The sequence below is a fragment of the Budorcas taxicolor genome, chromosome 5 (assembly GCF_023091745.1).
Source record: "Budorcas taxicolor isolate Tak-1 chromosome 5, Takin1.1, whole genome shotgun sequence".
Taxonomy (NCBI): Eukaryota; Metazoa; Chordata; class Mammalia; order Artiodactyla; family Bovidae; genus Budorcas; species Budorcas taxicolor.
Window position 1 is genome coordinate 123560801 of NC_068914.1, and position 24771 is coordinate 123585571.

The 24771-nt window shown below is 38.7% G+C and overlaps 1 protein-coding gene across 1 annotated transcript in view; it reads left to right on the plus strand.

Annotated features, from left to right (window-relative positions):
* TMTC1 (transmembrane O-mannosyltransferase targeting cadherins 1) overlaps positions 1-24771 on the plus strand; it is a 318256-nt gene that overhangs the window by 150428 nt on the left and 143057 nt on the right. Inside the window, exon 8 of the mRNA XM_052640320.1 lies at positions 16309-16498. Coding sequence (XP_052496280.1) covers positions 16309-16498 — 190 coding nt within the window. The remainder of the gene's footprint in view (positions 1-16308; positions 16499-24771) is intronic.

The following is a 24771-nucleotide window of genomic DNA, read 5'->3' on the forward strand; positions in this document are numbered from 1 at the left end:
TCTTTTTATCATAGCTAATAAAACATTGAAAATATACACACTTTATTATATTTCTATTGGATAGCACTGGCCTAGAACAAGCGCTGCGGTTCTTGGCCTAGCTGTTAAAAGGACGGGTAAGCTGGCGAGTGGAGTTAGACACAGCCTACTCTGCAGCCTTTCTCTGCCTCTGATTTGGCTGTTTTTCTCTAATCTGCCAACATCTGTTTTACTCAGCTGATTCTGAGTGGTAGAGATTTTGCACTCTGCCTTTTGGTGTCAAGACTGACTTAGTGCCATCTGAAAAAGAAGTCCTTTAAGGACCAAGACTATGGATGCTTATGTCGCTTCTTGTAAATTATAATACCACCCAAATTTATGCCCTGGTTACAACTGTCCTGGGCTTTATAATTTTACTCCAGACAGCTTGCCAAACCTGCATGCATCTCAAAAACACTTGTGAATCATGTTGAAACATCAGTGCTCGGGTCTGGTACCCGAAGATTCTGCTTCAGTGGTTATGGTGGACTCACATTTGAGGAGTGATGGAGTAGGTCTCTGAGCAGCTTGTTCTGTCAGAGAATTGTCATTTAGCACAGGATTTACTCATATGTTTATATGTGTCTCTTTAGAAATGTGGTGCTTTGACTTTCAATTTTGTGACTTAGCACACTTTTGTAAATCTTGGATTAAAAATAAAAACAAAAGCCTGAGTTAAGTAAGGCTTCCGCATTGGACTACAGCCCGCAGAAGAGATAATGTTGTTTTCACTATTAAGGCACCTGCCTGCTGCCTAGTAACAGGTTTTCTATTTTACTTGATTCAAAGGAGACAGAACATAAAGCAGTATATCCTTAACCAAAGAACTATGGCCTTTCTAATATTGAAAATAGTTGTCTTTCAAATCCAGGAAACAGATAAAATTGGATTTTTCAGTGAATTTAAGGCCTCCTATCGGCATCATGATTTTTTCATGAGATGTGATTCTGGATAAGCAGGTGAAATATATCCATTTAGGTGGGTAGATCTGTTTCTGCAGCTTGGCTACACAAGAAAAAGCATGCATTATTTTGTAGGAAGACATTAAGATATGAAATAATGAAATTAAGATAGAAGTCAATATTATCCTTCAAAAGAAGCTTTTTTTTTCTGTCTCCATTTTTAGTTGGTAATTTCAAACAGGCATGAAACCTTAGGTTTTGATAGTTACAGCCTTAGTGCATATGCCTTACAATGTTTATAGTCCTTTAAGTCCCTAACATGGAGACTAATAATAAACTCTGAACAAGTGAAATTTTAAGTTATTTTTAAAAACAAAACAACTGTGCGCTTAAAGAGAGGTAGGCAAAAGGCGTTGCTCTGTTCTTGCTTCAGCAACTAGCCATGTCTCCATACATGAAATGCAACTGAAGTTATTCGGATTTTTAAAACAATAGTTGCTCAACTAGAATGAATATCAGAATCACCCTGGGAAGTATGCTAAAAATAAGACTTTCTGCTTCAGGTTCCAGAAATTGTTTGAATAGGTATAACATTGGGTGAGATAATTCTGTGTTTGATCAGCACCTTTGTGGTGGTGGTGGGGTAAGGTGTTACTCTTGAAATCTTCAGGTATGAACTGTGTCCTCTGTAACTAAAGAGCTCTCTACAAGCTGGGTGTCGTCCCATCATATATTTTGTATTATGTTCTTAGAAAAATAGCTTGGAGACGAAAGAGATGATCAAAGTCACTGAGTGTAGTTTCCCCAACTGAAATGACACTGTGTAGTAGTAATTCCTCTAATTTGTCTTGGACCCTGGGAATGAAGGGGAGAGAAACAAGGAAGAGGAAAGAGGAGGGAGTGAGAAGGGGAGCCTGTGGAAGTGGGAAATTCTACCTGTGGACTAGGCAGTGGGGTTGAAAATGCTGGATCACTTGTTGACACTTTCCTGCTTCAAGAAAAAACACAATCCTTTACATTTACTTATTGTGTTTATATTATAATATTAAATCCATTAGAAGCTGATAAAAATTAGAGATGAATCTTTTGTTTTTTGCTAACAATGGAACATAAAAGCAAAAATTGCTTTTCATAATGAATAAAATGCCAAAGCCGAGCTTTTAAATTATGGATCCTGTTTCTTGCTGTGTGATGCTTTGACAAACATTTCCATCAGTTCAGGCATCTGTTTGCTGTGCTATAGAGAAGACTGCACGCTGGTTTAAGTTTGTCAGCCCTGCTTCGACTAAAATTTAATGGCTTGGGTTTTTTGGTATACAAACTCAGGTTCTTCCAGGTGGCACTGTCCAAGGAATAAGTCAGAATCTCAGACAGGTGTTTCTCCATGAAATGCCAGTATTTGACAATCATGTTTCCATTCAGTTTTCTGCATTGTACTTAGGCCAGAAAACCCTGCCTAGTATGCAGGGTCTCCAAAGGGTCTCCTGCAGTGAACTGGACAATTGTTTGAATAGGTGTAACATTGGCTATTTCCCTTGCTGCAAGAATGAGGGTAACACTCACCTCATAGAGAATGAGTTGGGATCAGATAATCCTTATATGTAAGCACTAGAAAATGCTGTACATGCTTAAAGTATGTTCAGTGTAATTGGATTTAGTTCATTAGTAGACCACCAGGATTCTGTGTGGAATATGGAACCTGCACCTGATGTAAGATCAGCAGCTCATGTTCAGGTTGTTTAACCTGCTGTTTACACCGGTGCTCAATGAGAAGTATGTTGCGTCTGAAATAAAGATGTTAAATGCTTTATAGAGAGAAACAGACTCTAGATAAGAAATGAAGCCAGTATTTATTTTGCAGAAGGAATTACTTAATTTTTTGCAGATAAATGAGTAAGAAATTGTTACTGACAGCCTTGGATGTTGAAATTGATGTTTTCTACTCTGAGGAGACTGTCTCTGTTAATAAGATAATTGTATTAATGGTGCATTAAAAAGATCAGGGAGACTTATGACATTTCAGATTCACTTTATATAGTTTGTCATGTAACAGGAGTTCTCATCTGAACTATATTTATCACAGTTCAGTTCAGTTCAGTCGCTGAGTCGTGTCCAACTCTTTGCGACCCCATGAATTGCAGCATGCCAGGCCTCCCTGTCCATCACCAGCTCCTGGAGTTCACTCAGACTCATGTCCATCGAGTCCGTGATGCCATCCAGCCATCTCATCCTCGGTCGTCCCCTTCTCCTCCTGCCCCCAATCCCTCCCAGCATCAGAGTCTTTTCCAATGAGTCAACTCTTCGCATGAGGTGGCCAAAGTACTGGAGCTTCAGCTTTAGCATCATTCCTTCCAAAGAAATCCCGAGGCTGATCTCCTTCAGAATGGACTGGTTGGATCTCCTTGCTGTCCAAGGGACTCTCAAGAGTCTTCTCCAACACCACAGTTCAAAAGCATAAATTCTTCAGCGCTCAGCTTTCCTCACAGTCCAACTCTCACATCCATACATGACCACAGGAAAAACCATAGCCTTGACTAGACGGACCTTAGTCGGCAAAGTAATGTCTCTGCTTTTGAATATGCTATCTAGGTTGGTCATAACTTTTCTTCCAAGGAGTAAGCGTCTTTTAATTTCATGGCTGCATTCACCATCTGTAGTGATTTTGGGGCCCCCAAAAATAAAGTCTGGCACTATTTCTACTGTTTCCCCATCTATTTCCCATGAAGTGATGGGACCGGATGCCATGATCTTCGTTTTCTGAATGTTGAGCTTTAAGCCAACTTTTTCGCTCTCCTCTTTCACTTTCATCAAGAGACTTTTTAGTTCCTCTTCACTTTCTGCCATAAGGGTGGTGTCATCTGCATATCTGATGTTATTGATATTTCTCCCGGCAATCTTGATTCCAGCTTGTGTTTCTTCCAGTCCAGCGTTTCTCATGATGTACTCTGCATAGAAGTTAAATAAGCAGGGTGACAATATACAGCCTTCACATACTCCTTTTCCTATTTGGAAGCAGTCTGTTGTTCCATGTCCAGTTCTAACTGTTGCTTCCTGACTTGCATACAGATTTCTCAAGAGGCAGGTCAGGTGGTCTGGTATTCCCATCTCTTTCAGAATTTTCCACAGTTTCTTGCGATCCACACAGTCAAAGGCTTTGGCATAGTCAATAAAGCAGAAATAGATGTTTTTCTGGAACTCTCTTGCTTTTTCGATGATCCATTGGATATTGGCAATTTGATCTCTGGTTCCTCTGCCTTAATGCAAAATAAGAAAAAGTAATCCTAGCCTAGTTTTATGATGATGCTATGTGACATGTGAGGGGAGTGAGTGCCTTTACTCAGATTCTTCTCACTCCTGGATGGTGTCCCAGGATCCAGCTTTGCCCAAGATGCTAAGGGGCCCACATGAGGGTGGAATCTTCAGTCTGTGCCCTTTAGCTATAAGCCTGGACATCTAGAAGCCTAGCAGATATAGTTGCCTCAGGTCAAAATAAAATAATCAAATTTAAATATTTTTAGATTTTTAGGCATTATTTTACTCAGACTAATTTCTTAAGACCTATTTCTTTAAAGAGCTGGGTGCTGGGGAGATAACTATCAATAAGACTCAGCTCTGTCCCTGAGAAGCTTTTGTTTCAGTGGAAAGTCAGGCATGTTAACAGGAAGTTACAGGAGATGTGTATGCCCTGAGGCTGCAGGCATTCACCTAGGGGACTCCAGCCTGGCCCTGGGAGGGGTCAGTGACAGGGAACACTTATCAGGAGAAGTGACATCCTCACCGGGACCTGAAGGATCAGGAGTTAAAGTTCAGCCAACCTGTGAGAGTTGATTCCAAGAGATGAGGTGACCCAATCAGGAGCCGGTCTCAGGACTTTGAAACCTAAGAGTAAGGCGATTGGCCACAAAGACTGAAGTAACAGATGCGTGAAGGCAAGAGGATGAGAGCTGGGCAACCCTGATGGCCACACCCAGCCTCAGTTATGAGAAGCATGAATGAGGAGCCCAGGGGCAGAGGGAGGAGCTGGAGCAAAGACTGAGAGAAGCAGGGCAGCCAAGAAGAAGGCCTGGTGCCTAGAGAGGAGACTACCTTGTAACCACTTGGTTCTGGTTCCTAAGAAGTCTGGTTTTATTCTTAATTTCTGATCTTTTGATTCTTACAAGGATTGTCTAGCGCTTTCTACTCTGTTGACACCAAGGAGCTAGGAGATGAGGGCCATAGACAAGCTTCTACTCCAGTCATTCAGCTGGGCTTGCCTTGTGACTTTCTGTCCCAGCCCTGTGTGTTGGGGGTCAGGACATGCTTCTGGTCACCCCATCCTTATCTATAGATGGTTTTCCTTGATTTTCTTTTCTTTTGTGTCATCTGTTTTTGTTCCACATCACCCATGATAATGTTCATCCCTGTTGCATTTATTGTCATTGCTGGATGGATTTCCATTCAATGAATTTATAGCAATATAGGTATTGATTTTATTGTGGATGGACATCAGTTTGAAACTGTTAATATATACACATGCACACACATCATGGGATATTACTCAGTCATAAAAAAGAATGAAATAATGCCATTTGCAACAAGATGGATGGACCTAGAGATTATCATACTAAAGTGAAGTAAGACAGAGAAGGACAAGTATCATATGATACCACTATGTGTAAAATCTAAAAAATAAATGATGCAAATGAACTTATTATAAAATGGAAATAGAGGCACAGACATAGCAAACAAACTTATGGTTACCAAAGGGGAAAGGAAAGAAGGGATAAATTAGGAATTTGGGATTAACAGATACACACTACTATATATAAAATAGATAAACAACCAAGACCCACTGTATTGCACAGAGAATTACATATACTTGTCATAAACCATCATGAAAGAATCTGAGAAAGAATATATATACACATAATATATGTATGTGTAAATATACATACATCAAATCAGCTTGATGTACACCTGAAATGTAAATCAACTATACTTCAGTAAAATTTAAAAATAATAATAGTACTGCTGTGAACAATGTTGTAAATGTCTTTTGCTTAAAATATATGTATATCACTGTTGGAATAATCTTAGGAGTAGAAATGCTGGATCCTAAAGTAGGCATTTATTTTACTTTCATGAAACTGCCTGAACTTCTCCAACGTGGTTTAACCAATTCACAGTAGTGTTTCAAAGTCCCAATTTTCCCGCATCCCCACCAACACTCAACATAAGTATTTTTCATAATATTTTTCATTTTAGCAGAGGCAGTTTATCATTTTTATATTACTCATTTTAATCCTATACTCTAGTTTACTCATGGGCTTCCTTGATGGCTCAGATGGGAAAGAATCTGCCTGCAATGCAGGAGACCTGGTTTCGATCCCTGGGTTGGGAAGATCCCCTGGACAGTAGCCCACTAGACTCCCCTGTCCCTGGAATTCTCCAGGCAAGAACACTGGAGTGGGTTGCCATTTCCTTCTCCAATGCATGAAAGTGGAAAGTGAAAGTGAAGTCGCTCAGTTGTGTCTGACTCTTTGCGACCCCATGGACTGCAGCCTACCAGGCTCCTCTACCCATGGGATTTCCCAAGCAAGAGTACTGTAACACTTTCTAGCTAACCCATATTTTTAACTGTCCTCAGAAAGTCATATTCATTTACAATTTGAAACCATTTTTATTTGTGGTCCTGCATGGATTCTCTGTCTGCTGTCTGTCCACCTATTTAAGTTCTGCATAGATTATAGGAGGGCATTCCTTAATCCTGTTTTTCATTACATGTCTTAGAGCTCCATGGAAATTTGGTGTCTGTATTTCACTATTTCCCAACCATGTAATGTGTACATGTCTTCTCACCAATGATGCTGTCCATGTGGAGGACAGGGGCTAGCTCTGATTACCCTTCAGTACTGCTAAAAATGCCCAGAGTAATTATTCAACATTTATTGAATTCGCTTTAGGGTCTCCTATTCATTGAGAACTTAGTTCAGGAAATGGCTTTCTTTGGCTCATCCTGGAGAAGGTTATAAGCAGGAAAAGATGCTAATGATGGTAATAAGCAGGTTTGGCCTACAAAGGCCTGTCGTTATTTCTCCAGAGTGAAACTGTGGAGACCCTTCTGAAGCATCAGTGGAACAGAGGAATTATGAAGATGAAAAGGACAGTCTGGGGAGGGGTAGGACAGATCACCAAAATCTGGAGGGCAGAGGCAGAGTCAGAGGAAGATGGGGTACTCCATTGTGGAGGTACCGTGGTTTACACCTCAGCTATTTAGACAGTGTTAGCCTGTGCCTTAACTGAGAAGATGCACTGTTTATACAGTGGACCCAATGACCTGTATTTATGAAATGATGGAGGATTTCATAAATGAAAGAAAAAGGATCCTTTGAGCAGAAACATTTTATATAAAACAAGCAAGTGCTGTACATTTCTGCTTGCAGTGTATGATTTTTTCAAATGTACCTATCACAGGCATCTTACTAGAACAGGGAAATATGTTAGGCTCATGATATTTCTTTGCCAAAAGGTTTTTTTAAAGACAAAGAACAGATTCTATGTGTATTTTTTGCAGTTCAGTTCAGTTCAGTTCAGTCACTCAGTCATGTCCGACTCTGTGACCCAATGAACTGCAGCACGCCAGGCCTCCCTGTCCATCACCAACTCCCGGAGTCCACCCAAACCCATGTCCATCGAGTTGGTGATGCCATCCAACCATCTCATTCTCTGTCGTCCCCTTCTCCTCCTGCCTTCAATCTTTCCCAGCATCAGGGTCTTTTCCAATGAGTCAGCTCTTCGCATCAGGTGGACAAAGTATTGGAGTTTCAGCTTCAGCATCAGTCCTTCCAATGAACACCCAGGGCTGATTTCCTTTAGGATGGACTGGTTGGATCTCCTTGCAGTTCAAGGGATTCTCAAGAGTCTTCTCCAACACCACACTTCAACAGCATCAATTCTTCTGTGCTTAGCTTTCTTTATAGTCCAACTCTCACATCCATACATGACTACTGGAAAAACCATAGCCTTGACTAGACGGACCTTTGTTGACAAAATAACGTCTCTGCTTTTTCAATATGCTATCTAAGTTGGTCATAACTTTCCCTCCAAGGAGTAAGCATATTTTAATTTCACAGCTGCAGTCACCATCTGCAGTGATTTTGAAGCCCAGAACAAGAAAGTCTGACACTGTTTCCACTGTTTCCCCATCTATTTCCCACGAAGTGATGGGACTGGATGCAATGATCTTCATTTTCTAAATGTTGAGCTTTTAGCCAACTTTTTCACTCTCCCCTTTCACTTTCATCAAGAAGCTCTTTAGTTCCTCTTCACTTTCTGCCATAAGGGTGATGTCATCTGCATATCTGATGTTATTGATATTTCTCCTGGCAATCTTGATTCCAGCTTGTTCTTCCAGCCCAGTGTTTCTCATGATGTACTCTGCATATACGTTAAATAAGCAGGGTGACAATATACAGCCTTGACATACTCCTTTTCCATTTTTGGAACCAGTCTGGTGTTCCATGTCCAGTTCTAACTGTTGCTTTCTGACCTGCATACAGGTTTCTCAAGAGGCAGGTCAGGTGGAGCACTCTTTTTTTTTTTTTTTTTTAAATAAAAAAGAAGATTTATATTTAAGGAGCACTAATTCCATTAGGTGCTGTTTGATGCCAGGTCCCCACTGGCCTCACCTTCCCTTTCATATATTTCATCCTGAAACTTCTTCATTCATTCCTGGCTTATCAATTAAAATATATGACTAAATTGTTTAAGCTGAATTCCCAGCTTTTTGTGCTGTATATTGCATTTTGTTGACCAGATATTCTAGTGAATTTCCTCTTGTGTGTGAAATTCATGGCAGAAAATTGATAAATAATTCATTTTATTTTTGTTCCTGTTTCAAAAAAGAAAACCCAGCAGGCAAAGATACTAAACAGATTGTTTTATTTCTGAAATTTTAGCAGAAATAAGCAAGATGATTAGTTTGAAATGTAATTCACAGTCAATGAGCTAAAAAGAAATACATCAGTTTCTAATTACAGTCAGCACAACTAGCCTCCAAAAATGTAATTAGCTTTTGGCATGATTCCAAGTGACTTCTTTATACCTAAATTTGCAAAAACTTTCCAGTGCTGTTTCAGGATTTCAAATAGTATTTAAGGAGTCTCCTGGTAACATTGATTTGAATTCATAGCACAAAAGGTAGGTGGATGCCTCAGAGTTTCTTGAGATAGTGTTTAAGTATTAAGAAGGTCAATCCCATTCCTGTGTATATATCACAAAAAAACCAAAAATACTAAGTTGAAAAGATACATGCACCCCTATGTTCATAGAAATATTATTTCCATAGCCAAAATATGGATGCTACCTATGTGTACATCAAAAGGTGAATAGATAAAAATAAAAAAGCTGTGGTATATGCATACAGAGCTTCCCACGTGGCACTAGTGGTAAAGAACCCACCTGCCAAAGCAGGAGACATGAGAGACTCAAATCTATCCCTGGGTCAGAAGATCCCCTGGAAAAGGGCAAGGCTGCCCACTCCAGTATTCTTGCTTGGATAACACCATGGACAGAAGAGCCTGGAGGGCTATAGTCCATAGGGTTGCAAAGTTGGACAGGACTAAAGTGACTTAGCGTGCACACACCCATGCATATATCTACACTGTAATATTACTCAGTCGTAAAAAAGAACAAAATTGCATTTCACAACAGATTAGATGGGCCTGGAGAGTACTATGCTTAGTGAAATGTCAGACAAAGGAAAACAAATACTGAATGTCATCACTTATATGTGAAACCTAATAAATAAAGTAAAACATCGAGTATAATGAAACAAACTCACAAACGTAGAGAGCAAACTAATGGTTGCCAGTAGGGAGAGGGAAGGGGAGGGGCAATTTGAGGGTAGAAAATTAGGTACAAACTACTATGTGTAAAATAAATAAGCAGCAAGGATACATTGTATAGCACAGGGACTAAAGCCAATATTTTATAATAACTTTAAATGGAGTATAATATACAAAAATTTAGAATCACTGTGATGTACACTTGAAACTAATATATTATTATAAACCATACCTAACAAAATACCTAACAACTATACCTAACAAAAATTAAGAAGGATTAAGTTAATAGTCTTGAGTCAAGTTAATGGATTTGACCTTCCTAGTATTACAAGAAGGGGAAGTTTGTTTTTTTCAGTTCCATGGTTTGCTTTTATTTTTAAACCTATTTTTTTTATGATCTATATAAAAAGTCAAAATTGAGCATTTAAAAATTATATAAGTAACTATATTGAAAAGGGAATGGCAAACCCCTTCAGTATTCTTGCCTTGAGAACCCCATGAACAGTATGAAAAGGCAAAATGATAGGATACTGAAAGAGGAACTCCCCAGGTCAGTAGGTGCCCAATATGCTACTGGAAATCAGTGGAGAAATAACTCCAGAAAGAATGAAGGGATGGAGCCAAAGCAAAAACAATACCCAGCTGTGGATGTGACTGGTGATAGAAGCAAGGTCCGATGCTGTAAAGAGCAATATTGCATAGAAACCTGGAACGTCAGGTCCATGAATCAAGGCAAATTGGAAGTGGTCAAACAGGAGATGGCAAGAGTGAACGTCGACATTCTAGAAATCAGCGAACTAAAATGGACTGGAATGGGTGAATTTAACTCAGATGACCGTTATGTCTACTACTGTGGGCAGGAATCCCTCAGAAGAAATGGAGTAGCCATGATGGTCAAAAAAAGAGTCCAAAATGCAGTACTTGGATGCAATCTCAAAAATGACAGAATCATCTCTGTTCGTCTCCAAGGCAAACCATTCAATATCACCGTAATCCAAGTCTATGCCCCAAGGAGTAACGCTGAAGAAGCTGAAGTTGAACGGTTCTATGAAGACCTACAAGACCTTTTAGAACTAACACCTAAAAAAGATGTCCTTTTCATTATAGGGGACTGGAATGCAAAAGTAGGAAGTCAAGAAACACCTGGAGTAACAGGCAAATTTGGCCTTGGAATGCAGAATGAAGCAGGGCAAAGACTAAGAGAGTTTTGCCAAGAAAATGCACTGGTCATAGCAAACACCCTCTTCCAACAACACAAGAGAAGACTCTACACATGGACATCACCAAATGGTCAACACCAAAATCAGATCGATTATATTCTTTGCAGCCAAAGATGGAGAAGCTCTATACAGTCAACAAAAACAAGACCAGGAGCTGACTGTGGCTCAGATCATGAACTCCTTATTACCAAATTCAGACTTAAATGGAAGAAAGTAGGGAAAACCGCTAGACCATTCAGGGATGACCTAAATCAAATCCCTTATGATTATACAGTGGAAGTGAGAAATAGACTTAAGGGCCTAGATCTGATAGATAGAGTGCCTGATGAACTATGGATGGAGGTCCGTGAGATTGTACAGGAGACAGGGATCAAGACCATCCCCATGGAAAAGAAATGCAAAAAAGTAAAATGGCTGTCTGGGGAGGCCTTACAAATAGCTGTGAAAAGAAGAGAAGCAAAAAGCAAAGGAGAAAATGAAAGATATAAACATTTGAATGCAGAATTCCAAAGAATAGCAAGAAGAGATAAGAAAGCCTTCTTCAGTGATCAATGCAAAGAAATAGAGTAAAAGAACAGAATGGGCAAGACTAGAGATCTCTTCAAGAAAATTAGAGATACCAAGGGAGCATTTCATGCAAAGAAGGGCACAATAAAGGACAGAAATGGTCTGGACCTAACAGAAGCAGAAGATAGTAAGAAGAGATGGCAAGACTACACAGAAGAACTGTACAAAAAAGATCTTCATGACCCGGATAATCATGATGGTGTGATCACTCACCTAAAGCCAGCCATCCTGGAATGTGAAGTCAAGTGGGCCTTAGAAAGCATCGCTACGAACAAAGCTAGTGGAGGTGATGGAATTCCAGTGGAGCTATTTCAAATCCTGAAAGATGATGCTGTGAAAGTGCTGCACTCAATATGCCAACAAATTTAGAAAACTCAGCAGTGGCCACAGGACTGGAAAAGGTCAGTTTTCATTCCAATCCCAAAGAAAGGCAATGCCAAAGAACGCTCAAACTACCACACAATTGCACTCATCTCACACTCTAGTAAAGTAATGCTCAAAATTCTGCAAGCCAGGCTTCAGCAACATGTGAACCGTGAACTTCCAGATGTTCAAGCTGGTTTTAGAAAAGGCAGAGGAACCAGAGATCAAATTGCCAACATCCACTGGATCATGGAAAAAGCAAGAGAGTTCCAGAAAAACATCTATTTTTGCTTTATTGACTATGCCAAAGCCTTTGACTCTGTGGATCACAATAAACTGTGGAAAATTCTGAAAGAGATGGGAATACCGGACCACCTGACCTGCCTCTTGAAAAGTTTGTATGCAGGTCAGGAAGCAACAGTTAGAACTGGACATGAAACAACAGACTGGTTCCAAATAGGAAAAGGAGTACGTCAAGGCTGTATATTGTCACCCTGCTTATTTAACTTATATGCCGAGTACATCATGAGAAATGCTGGACTGGAAGAAGCACAAGCTGGAATCAAGATTGCCGAGAGAAATATCAATAACCTCAGATATGCAGATGACACTACCGTTATGGCAGAAAGTGAAGAGGAACTAAAAAGCCTCTTGATGAAAGTGAAAGAGGAGAGTGAAAAAGTTGGCTTAAAAAGCTCAACATTCAGAAAACGAAGATCATGGCATCCAGTCCGATCACTTCATAGGAAACTCCCAGAGTTTACTCAAACTCATGTCCATTGAGTCAGTGATGCCATCCAGCCATCTCATCCTCTGTTGCAGTGGTATTGGAAATCTAGAAAATATAAGAGACTGAACACAACTTGCAGAGCAATGTCAAATTGTGGCCTGAATATTAAAAGTTTCTACATAGCATTTGCATCTACTCCATAGTCAAGCTGCAACCAAATATAAGATAAGAAACCATTCCTGTGGCAATTCTGTTACCTTTACCACCACGTAAAATTCATTTTTATTATGAAAATATGAAGTACAAAAGGAGAGAAGATAGTGTAAAGAACCTGCTGCTGCTGCTGCTGCTAAGTCACTTCAGTCATGTACGACCCTGTGCAACCCCATGGACTGCAGCCCACCAGGCCCTGCTGTCCCTGGGATTTTCCAGGCAAGAACACTGGAGTGGGTTGCCATTTCCTTCTCCAACGCATGAAAGTGAAAAGTCAAAGTGAAGTCGCTCAGTTGTGTCCAACTATTAGTGACCCCATGGACGGCAGCCCACCAGGCTCCTCCGTCCATGAGATTTTCCAGGCAAGAGTACTGGAGTGGGGTGCCATTGCACGTACCCATTATCCAGTTTCAACAATGATAGTTCATGTCTAATATTATTTCACTCATATTCCCACCCAGTTCTTCCCCCTTGTTTTAGTCTATAATTCTGAAGCAAATCCCAGTCATCATGTTGTTTTAAATGTGTATATTTTATGTGTATTTCTAAAAGACAAGAACCTTTAAAGAACAGAACTACAGTACTGTCACCACACTTACAAAGTAACAATGATTCCCTGTTAGCATGTCTAATCAGCATTTCAATTTTGTCTGTCTCATAAGCAGTTATTTTTAAGAGCAGTTTGTTTGAATTCACAGTTAAACAAAATCTGCATTTTGTTTGATATGTCTCAAGTCTTTTGATTTATTTGTGCCCTCTCCCATTTTTTCTTTGCCACTGCAATGTATTTGTTGAAGAAACTGCCATCATTTGTTCTGTAACACTCTGAATTTAGTGTGTTGCTTCCTTGTGGTATTATTTAACATGTCCTGGTGTTTTCTGTATTTGATATAAACTAGTAACACAGGGCTTGATTAGATTTAAGTTTAATTTTTTTTTTTTTTTTGTATTTGGCAAGACCATCTTATAGATAGTGATGTGCATAATCCATCAGGAGCACATCAAGATGTTAGTTTCCCTGTCTGTGATTTTAAAATTATATAAAAAGTTCCTGGCACCTGATATAACCAGATCATCCATTATAAAATACCCCATCAACTTTTTATCTAATAATTTCAGCAGCCATTTATAATCTTTGCCTAGATCTATTACATCAAGAAGGAGATACTGTTTATTAAAGTAATTTATTAAGAGCCAGAATGTAACTGAGTGACACATCTGCATAATTTTCCTGCTAAGTTTGGTGGCTGAACATTCTTCTTTAAAGCCAAGTCGTTAAGAAGCTTTACTGAGCTCAGAAGTAAATAACATCAGCTTAGAATCTCTTTGAAAAGAAGCCTTAAGTGACCCAATCATCTTTCTATGAAGTTGGCCTTCTCATAGGCCCAAACCTAAAAGGGATACGGTGACTTTTTTGGTTTTATTTTTGTTAAATAACAAAGCATGGATTTCGTTAAACCACATGGACTATAACCCACCAGGCTCCTCTCTCCATGGAATTTCCCAGGCAAGAATACTGGAGTGAGTTGCCATTTCCTTCTCCAGGGGATCTTCCCAGCCCAGGGATTGAACTCACATCTCCCACATTGTCAAGTGGGTTCTTTACCATTGAGCCATCAGGGAAGTCCCTTATACTGCACTGTCTGTGCATTAATATTTTTTTTAAATAAAAACAGAGAGGAGAGTTTTGAAACACCACTGAAACATCTGATGCATTTCTCTGCTGGGGTTTAACAGTGAAGGCAGTGAATAACCCTCATCACCGAGCCTCTCCTGATCATTGTTAATGGTTTTTCCACTGCCAACCTTGGAACAAGAGGAGGGAAGGAAAGGAGATACGTTGAGAAGGCCTGGGAAGGGTATTTTAATCCAGAGCTACTTAATTGAAAATTTAAGGTGAACTTACTCTTAGCATTGGATTTGGCCCATCTAAGATTTCCTTTAAAAGGACATGGTGGTGCGGGAGGTCTCGTCTTCACATTCTGTGCCCTCATGACTCTTTAATTCTGTATATCTTAGTTTCACTATTGGATTTTACCTTCCTTAAGGACAAGGGATTTTTCTAGGTCTTTGGTTTAGTTCCATATAGAATGTTAAAGATGAACCCAGCTGGACATGAGTTAGAGTAGTACGAGCACACTTTACTCAGTAATTCCTGATGGGACAGGAGCTGAGCCCCATTCTGATTTGCGCAGAGGTGACTAAGTACTTTAAAGAGAGAAGGGTGGGGGGAAGGGGTTTGCAAACTGGTGCTTGGCTAAGTCAGAGAAGTAAAACATTACAACGGACTTATCTTCTAAGTGCATTCAGGCTGTGTGTACTGGCTGACAGTTATCACAGTTAGGATTCTGTCCTCCAGCAGACTGGGAGCCAGGCCCCATGCTCCTGGTGATGACATTTTAAAGGAACAACACTCCCGGGTCCTTGAGAACAACTTGTGAGTTCTAGGAGATACATGTTCCTAGTCATAAGTGCTTTGTAGTAAATGCTCTAGGAAATGAAGATTGGGGGCCTTTTGTCATGGTTTGGCCAGAAAAGAAGTAAATTCTCCAGGCAATGATGATCTGTCTTTCTCAGGCTGTCATTTTAATGCCAGAGAGGGGCTGGGGTCATCCTGGGGACGTGGCCTTCTGCTGCTAGAAGCCATACGAGGGTTCAGTCATCCCTTAGTGCAGAGACGTGGATGGAGTTTGCTGTATGCTGGGGTTCTGCCGTTCTCAAGGGTCTTGAACACTACTTAATGATTTGTGTAGACTGAACAACAAACTTAAATAAATTCCATTTCCTCTGTGCAGAAAGGAAGGGGGTCAGTTAGGATGCCTTCTGCTTTACCTTACTGCCTAGACACAGCCAGGAAACAGGAGTAATATCTCCATTCATTATTTTCCTTCCTGAGGTCCACCTGGCTATTCTTATTATCAGGGACAACTGTATGTCCCTCCTCTTGAAGGTTAGCCCCTTGATTTGTGAGAGACTGTATCTCCCTACTACAGATATTTTTTTTTGAGATGGTTCAAAATGGACCACTCTATTTTAAATGGTTAATATTTGCATATCTAGTGCAGGATTTGGGGCATTATTAAAAAGAGACAATTCAAATGTCTCTTACTCAGGGAATTGTACCCAACGAGGCAGCATTTCATGTCAAAAACTTCCATCAAACTTTTCTTTTATACCATTTATCTCAGTTGTTATATATGTATTTATATGATAATTTTAAAAAATAGGTCATGGAAACTCTGTCTTCTTCATCATTGAAAGGCCAGCAGCTACCACAGTGACTAGCAGCTGTTAGATATGTTCCAGAATGGTCAACTTCATGACTAAATGAATGAATGGCCTTCCATTTACCTTGTCTTTTTATAACATTTTTAGCATAGAAAGGCTATTCAGTAGAAACATGGTGAATGAATGTTTTCAGAATGTCATGGATCTCGAGTTGTGTTTTAGTGATTCTTCTTCTCTTTTAGATTCCTTACTTATTCCTACCTCTTGGCCTTCAACGTGTGGCTTCTGCTTGCACCTGTTACCCTGTGCTATGACTGGCAGGTGGGCAGTATTCCTCTGGTAGAGACCATATGGGACATACGGAACGGAGCTACCATCCTTCTGGCAGTTGTGATGGCCTTACTGAGTCTTCATTGTTTAGCAGCCTTCAAGGTAATTTTCTTAACATTCAAATGAACACTGCATTGGAAGAGAGATACTCTATACTCAGTAATGCTTTTTTCCTCCAAGAGAATGTGGGTCTAAATTGAATTTATCCTTCTGTCTAAAAAAAACTTTATATTTAAAAATTTTCCAGAAAGGTAATATATATTTTGAAGACTTTAATGGGGTTAGGAGGCCAAGGCTATCTTAATTATATACCATATTGTTTCCACCAACTGTGTAGAAATTGGATCTGAAATTTAATGTTCACAAATGAGAATTTTTTTTTCCTGCAGCAGTTGACTATTTTTTGATACAGTTGCTTTATTTCATGTAATAATAAGTGAGATATTAATAACATAGTCATAAGTACTTAAAATATGGTTAAGACGCTACTTACATTAATGAATGCCTGCCTGAGTTGGTTGGGTGATTCTCATTTCAAAAAATACTACTAAAAAGCTTTATTAATAGTTTTATTATTGGAAACTTGGAAAAATATTGGAATATGGAAAAATTATTAACTATAACATTTAAAAATGATCAAAGATGGCAAAGAACTTGAAAATATTTACTTACTAAAAATGGCTACAGCCTTGGGCAAGATGCTTCTTGTCTGAAGATGTTCCCATGCCCCCAGGGCAGATGTTAAAAATCCACAGGTTTACTGGCTGAAGGTGACTGATTTGGTTGGGAAAATAGCAGCGCAGCTAAAAATTTAAGGGGGAGATTTTGGAGGCAAGAGAGCTATAGAAGGGCTGAGATTATACACTCTCCACACATTCATGGATGACTGCAAAAACAATTAGTGCACGTAGGATGCCCTAGAAAGCACAAGCAATTTGAAAGCCTGGGGAGGCTTACTTATTTGCTGCAAATTGAATGAATTCTTTAACCCATATACAGGTTGGGTGGCAGAGGGTAGAAATTTCACTGGCTTGAGTTGTCTGTGTTTGATCTCTGTTGAAATCATTGGCTGATCTCAAAGATATGCTGGCACAAAAGATATTCCCCCAGAGATTCAGGCAAAAGAAAGAAAGAAACCCAATGAGCAAAAATTTCAGCTGTCTACAGATTTTTCTATTTGTGTCCAGGCAAGTTTATCGCATATTACAACAGGAAACCATCAGATTTCAGAAGAGCAGAATAGAATAGAGTTCATGGACAGAGGAGCCTGGCAGGCTGTAATCCATGGGGTTGCAAAGAGTCGGACATTACTAAGAGACTGAGCACACGGCAAAAACAGCATAGTGTATGGCATACTATATATGGTTTTTAATCAGATTACTGGTCATGTAAAGAAATAGGATAGTATGACTCAAAGTCAGAAAAAACAGCCAGTAGAAAATGAAATAGAATTCAGACAGTTACTAAGGTAATTCAGTGGAAAAGGAAATGGTAACCCACTCCAGTATTCTTGCCTGGAGAATCCCATGGACGGAGAAGCCTGGTAGGCTACAGTCCACAGGGTCACAAAGAGTCGGACACGACTGAGCGGCTTCACTTCTTTCACTTAAGGTAATTCAATGGGGAAAGGGTAGTCTTTTAAATAGAAGATACTGAAATAACAAATTAATCCTTACCTCATACTATACATTTAGAAAGTATTTTTAAGTGAATCATAAGTGTTAGTGTTAGTCACTCAGTCGTGCCCGACTCTTTGTGAGTCTATGGACTGCAGCCCACCAGCCTCCTCTGTCCATGAGATTTTCCAGGCAAGGATACTGGAGTGGGTTGCCATTTCCTTAAGAGTTAAACAGAACCAAAGATTCTAAAAGGAAATGGAAGAAGATCTTTGTGAATTTGGGTTCAACAAAGATTTTTATGATACATAAAGTGTAAATTATTTTTTAAGTTAGTAAATTAGACATCATTAGGGTTAAAAGCTTTGTTCCTCAAACAATAATGTTAATTAAATCAAATGGCAAGCTACAAATAGGAAGAAAATATTTGCTGGGATATTTAAAGAGTTGTGAAAATTCAATAATAAGAAAAACAGCTCATTTAAAATGTTCAAGAGATACAAATGGATACTTCACAAGAAAAGATATACAAAGGTTAATAAGCACATGAAAAAATGCTTGGCATCATTAGTCATTAGGGAAATTCAAATTAAAAACACAAACAGAACTACTCTACATCCTCTAGAATAACTATAATTAAAAAAATTCACAATACTAAGTGTTGGCCAAGAAAGGGGAGCAACTGGAGGCCTCATGTATTACTGGTGAAAATGGTTCAGTCACTTTGGGAATATTCAGCAGTTTGTTATTAATAAAAGTTAAACATAAAAACAGACAGTTCTACTCAGTATCTACTAAAAGGAGATGGAAACGTCTGTCTATACAAATGTCTTACAAGTAAGTATTCATAGAAGCTTTATTTGTACTAACTGAAAAATAAAAATAATCTAGTGACTTTACCTTGTAAATGGATAAACTTAATGCAGTAAATTATCGAAAAATTTTAAAGGGACAAATAATGCACTGATGCATAAATCAACGTAAATGAACCTCAAATACTAAGTGAAAGGAACCTGGCATATAAGATCACATAATGTTTAATTCCATTCATATGAAATGTCTGTCATTATAATTTTACCTTTCCTAGAGTTTTGTATGTCTAGAAAAAGCACAATTATAATGACAAAAAACCTGGGTTTGGGGATTGACCATAACTTTTGAAGGAACTTTTTGAGGTGTTGAATACTTTCTAAAATTTGACTGTTGTGGTTGTTGAACTACATACATTTACCAAAACTCACCAGAATATACGTATAAAATGGGTGGATTCTATTGTATGTGAATTGTATCAATAAAGCTATGTTAAAAAAATACTAAAATGTTGCAAATAGATTAAAGATTGAAATGAATACATAACTGAAAATAAAATATAAAACATGCAATGTGATCCTAAAAGTGTGATGAAAAATTCTTTGTTTTTTTATTTGAGGTGAAAAACGTGACATATAATTAACCATTCTACAGTATACAGTATTGTGGTACTTAGTGTGTTCACAGTCTTGAATAGTTCACTGCTCTATTTCAGAGCTCTTTCATAACTTCATTAAAAACACCCATGCATATTAAGTAATAACTCCCAACTCTCCCTACCCCATCCCCTGGTAACCTCTAATCTACTTTCTGTCTCTGTGGATTTGCATATTCTGGATATGAAATAAATTATACAATAACTACAAAAATATAATATGTAACCATTTATGTCTGACTTCTTTCACTTTGCATAGTATTTTTGAAATTCATGCTAGTTATAGTGTGTATCAATACTCTATTCCTTTTATGGCTGAATAATATTGGATTTTGTATTATTTTTTTTAAAACATGGTGGGCATAAAGAAGTATCTCCCAATAGTTTTGATTTGCATTTCCTTAATGATCAGTGATTAACATCTTTTCATTTGCTTATTGGCCATCTGCACATCTGTTTTGGAGAAATGTCTATTCAACTCCTTTGGTCTTTTTTTTAAAATTTGGTTGTATTTTTGATGTTGTTATAAGAATTCAGAATATTAAATTCCCAACACATAGATGATTTGGAAATATTTTCTCCCATTCTTTAGGTTTTCATTTCACATTGTTAATAATGTCCTTTAATGCACAAAAGTTGTTTTAATTTAATGAAGTCTGATTGCTTTCTATTGTCATTCATTACTTTTGGTGTTAAATTTAAAACTCAGTTATCACATTTGAGGTCATAAAGATTTCTGACTTTGTTCTCATCTAAAAGTTTCATAAATTTTAGCTCTGATATTTAGGTTATTAATCCATTTTGAGTTAATTTTTAATATGAGCACAAATTTCACCTTCGTGGTAAAGCCTACCGTAACTACTCTGTTTAAAATGCAAACATATACCCTCTAATCCACATCTTATCTCCCTTTCACTAAACTTTTTCTTCACTATACTTCCAATTTCTAAAAAGTTATATAACTTGGTGATTTTATATAATGTGCTTCCTCCAATTAGAGTAGTAAGCCCCACGAGGACAGAAATTATTTTCTATTTGGTTTAATGGCATGTTTCTAACACTAAGAATTGCTACCTCCGAAATTTATTATGTAAATTTTGTTGTTATCTAAATGAATAAAACCATAAAAAGTTAGCAACTCTATTTATATTTTGGTATGCAGAACCTTTTTTTTTTTTAAGGTGAACTATATCTAAAGCCTATAAAAAGACCATACTCAATACCAGTATGAAGTGTTAGAGGGTCAATGTAAGATTTGTTTTATTAGAGCCTGGCCTCTGTGGTTTGACATGCCTGCTATATTGGTATTGATCTGCAGGAGCAAATATAGTAGAGTGCTGGACCGGTATGTCAGGAAGGGTTTTTCTTGGCTCCCTCCCAACTAATTAAAGGGAGTGTTGCATCCCCACAGGCTGTCATCTTGGTCACGTTATGTTAAAGACGCGCCTTCATGATGGCAGTAGAGCCCTACAAACACAGGCGAGCCTTGGCTGTCCCCAGAGTGTCTTTGATAACATGATAAATGAGTAGAAACTTCTCCGTTGGAAGGCTATTAGTCCTTTTCTTTCATGAAATTTGTTCCAAAGTCACTCTCTTGCATCAGGAAAAACATTAGCAAAGCATTCCAGCTGTGGTGATAGTAAAATTTCTCTCTTCTGTGATGGCTTTCATCTTGAAAATTCTTTGCAAACATTAACTGAAGCCTCTGGCAATTCTTGGAGGCTACTTGCACTTCCTACATTTTCTTCTTTCAGAGCTTGGAGACAGAGGTTTGGCATCTAGCTCGTGTTTATGTGGCCTGGCCTCTCTGTTCTTGATCTACTTACACATTGGAAGGTCTTAAAAGTCAGATTGTCCTGCTAGTTAGTAACTTCTTAAAGTACGGATAATCCTATTTATTCTATGTCATGATCAATTACTAAGGACATGATCCTCAGGGCTTTGACTCATGACAGTAAGCAGTAGAACCAAGATTTTATGAAAATAGAGGTACTGCTTATGGATATTCTTCTGTGCTAAAAAGGAACAGTGGATGAAATGTTTGCAGCAATATCAGCAAAATAAACCCACCTAGAATATTTCCAAATGATGTGTGTACTATATTAATGTATTGAAATTATTTTATAATCCCTGACTATTCCTCTTGAGAAATCTGTATGCAGGTCAGGAAGCAACAGTTAGAACTGGACATGGAATAACAGACTGGTTCCAAATAGGAAAAGGAGTACATCAAGGCTGTATATTGTCATCCTGCTTATTTAACTTATATGCAGAGTACATTATGAGAAATGCTGGACTGGAAGAAACACAAGCTGGAATCAAGATTGCCGGGAGAAATATCAATAACCTCAGATATGCAGATGACACCACCCTTATGGCAGAAAGTGAAGAGGAACTCAAAAGCCTCTTGATGAAAGTGAAAGAGGAGAGTGAAAAAGTTGGCTTAAATCTCAACATTCAGAAAAGGAAGATCGTGGCATCCGGTCCCATCACTTCATGGCAAATAGATGGGGAAACAGTGGAAACAGTGTCAGACTTTATTTTTTTGGACTCCAAAATCACTGCAGATGGTGATTGCAGCCATGAAATTAAAAGATGCTTACTCCTTGGAAGACAAGTTATGACCAACCTAGACAGTTTGTTCAAAAGCAGAGACATTACTTTGCTGACTAAGGTCTGTCTAGTCAAGGCTATGGTTTTTCCTGTGGTCATGTATGGATATGAGAGTTGGACTGTGAAGAAGGCTGAGTGCCGAAGAATTGATGCTTTTGAACTGTGGTGTTGGAGAAGACTCTTGAGAGTCCCTTGGACTGCAAGGAGATCCAACCAGTCCATTCTGAAGGAGATCAGCCCTGGGATTTCCTTGGAGGGAATGATGCTAAAGCTGAAACTCCAGTACTTTGGCCACCTCATGTGAAGAGTTGACTGACTGGAAAAGACTCTGATGCTGGGAGGGATTGGAGGCAGGAGGAGAAGGGGATGACAGAGAATGAGATGGCTGGATGGCATCACTGACTTGATGGACGTGAGTCTGAGTGAACTCCGGGAGCTGGTGATGGACAGGGAGGCCTGGCGTGCTGCGATTCATGGGGTTGCAAAGAGTCGGACATGACTGAGCAACTGAACTGAACTGAACTGAACTGAACTGATTTCTTTAAATTCTGAGATAATGAGTCCCTATGATACATTACTAGGGGAAAAATGCTTGGATAAACAAGCATAGACATTGAGTCCTGGGAATCATGGAAAATATTTCTTTTATTTTCACCTTTGTTTGATTCTCAATCATACAAAATCCACCCTGACTTTTCCTCAGAGGAGAGTATGTTCTCTTTAGCCTCACTGCTTTTTCCTCTTTAATCCTCATAATGTTGATTAAATATCTACTTTTTGCCAAGATCACAGCAGTAAACAGAATGAAGGTCTTGCCTACATGGAACTTACCCCTAATCACTTGAAATTTGTCATTACATGCCAGCCATCGGTAGGGGCTGTGAGGAGGTCAGGGTCGACCTCACAGATGTTATGACACTTGAGCAGAGACATAAAGGAAGTGAAGGAATGGGTCATTTGGCTGCTTGGGGAGGATTATTTCAAGTATTAGGAAAGCAAGTGCCAAGGCCCTGAGGCAGGAAAGTACTGGAGAGGAGACAGAGCAGCAGGGAGGCCGACACAACTGTAGTAGAGTGGGCCAAAGTCAAGCCAAAGGAAATGATTTCGAGGAGATGATGGTGTGTGTGTGTGTGTGTGTGTGTGTGTGTGTGTGTGTGTGGAAGGCAGGAGGCGAGGGCTGAAGTTAAAGGGCAGTCTTAGCATCCACAATGCATATGTAAGACATACACACATTTCTTTTGCTAATATTTATTAACCAATTTTGGGGGGAGGGCATAACTTTAGGGCAACATATATGCTTACACTCTTTTTTCTCCTCCAGTTTACCAACATCACTTCTTTTATCTTACCTTGTCATCAACCAGGGCACTGGAGGAGGGGGACATATTCTACCCTGTGACAGTTGTATTTACACTTAATGGATTTTTCTGGAAAACTTATTGACGTTACAAAGTTACAAAGTACCACATGTTAAGAAATAAAACAGCCATTATTTCCCAGTCCCCAGCCACAATCCGAGTACCACTCTCTGCAGGCCTGCTTTGAATATTTGTCCTTGCACATTTTTTGCACTTATTGAAAACAAAAGCAAATTCTCTCTCATACAAGTAAGTTAAGTTGCATATCATTATAAATTGCAGGCCCTTCCAGGCCACTTCCACAGCCAGTTGGAGTGTCCTGGTAGGTAAAGCAACTCAGAGATCCTATGTTAGAATTTTTTTTGTTATTGGAGTATCATTGTTTTACAGTGTTATGTTTCTGCTGTGCCGCAAAGTGAATCAGTTATACATGTACATAGATCCTCTGTTTTTAGATTTCCTTCCCATTTAGGTCACTGCAGAGCACTGAGTAGAGTTCCCTGAGCAATGTAGTATGTTCTCATTCATTATCTAAACATAGTGTCAGTAGTGTATATATGTCAATCCCAATCTCCCAATTCATCCTATCCCCGCTTTACCCCCTTGGTGTCCATAAGTTTATTCTCAACATCTATGTCTCTATTTCTACTTTGCAAATTGATTCATCTCAGAGGTTTGAATTTTGACAAGCTCTTGTCCAGGGTTGACTGAGAGAACTAGGGCTCAAAATTTAAAGGTTTAAAGATTGTTTATAATTTGTCCCATTTTTATGGCATATGAAATTTAAGACCTCAGGAAGTCATTTATTATTTATCATAAAAGAGCTCACTTGTGTCTGAGAGTTTAAATGTGAACTTCATCTTATTCTGAGCCTTTCCATCTCCTCTTCCTGTTTACACCTTTAATTCATGAGGAATGCATCTGAGCTCATAATACATAATGTAGAGAACAATCTAGAAATTCATTATTGGATTGAATTCTTTTTAATAATGACTTTTAAAATGAACTAATTTGCTCTCACTCGTTGTGATGAGGATAATCACTCTGTTGGAAGGTGTGTACAGTAGAGATTAAGAGCACTTAAGACATGAAGGCTGGTTATTCCATTCTCACCTGTGAATAGTGTATGTCTATATACCAAGAGAACAACAGGCCAAAAATGTACTTGTTTTTTTTTACAGATTGTGCATCAGACTATTGACTTGCAACAGTGACATAGATCAGGAAAGTCTGGATTAATTTGGATTGTTTAAAGGAGTTAATACCATCAGTCCTGCACTTTATGCTTGTCCTTTCCCACATCCTTATTTAAGAGTAATTTAC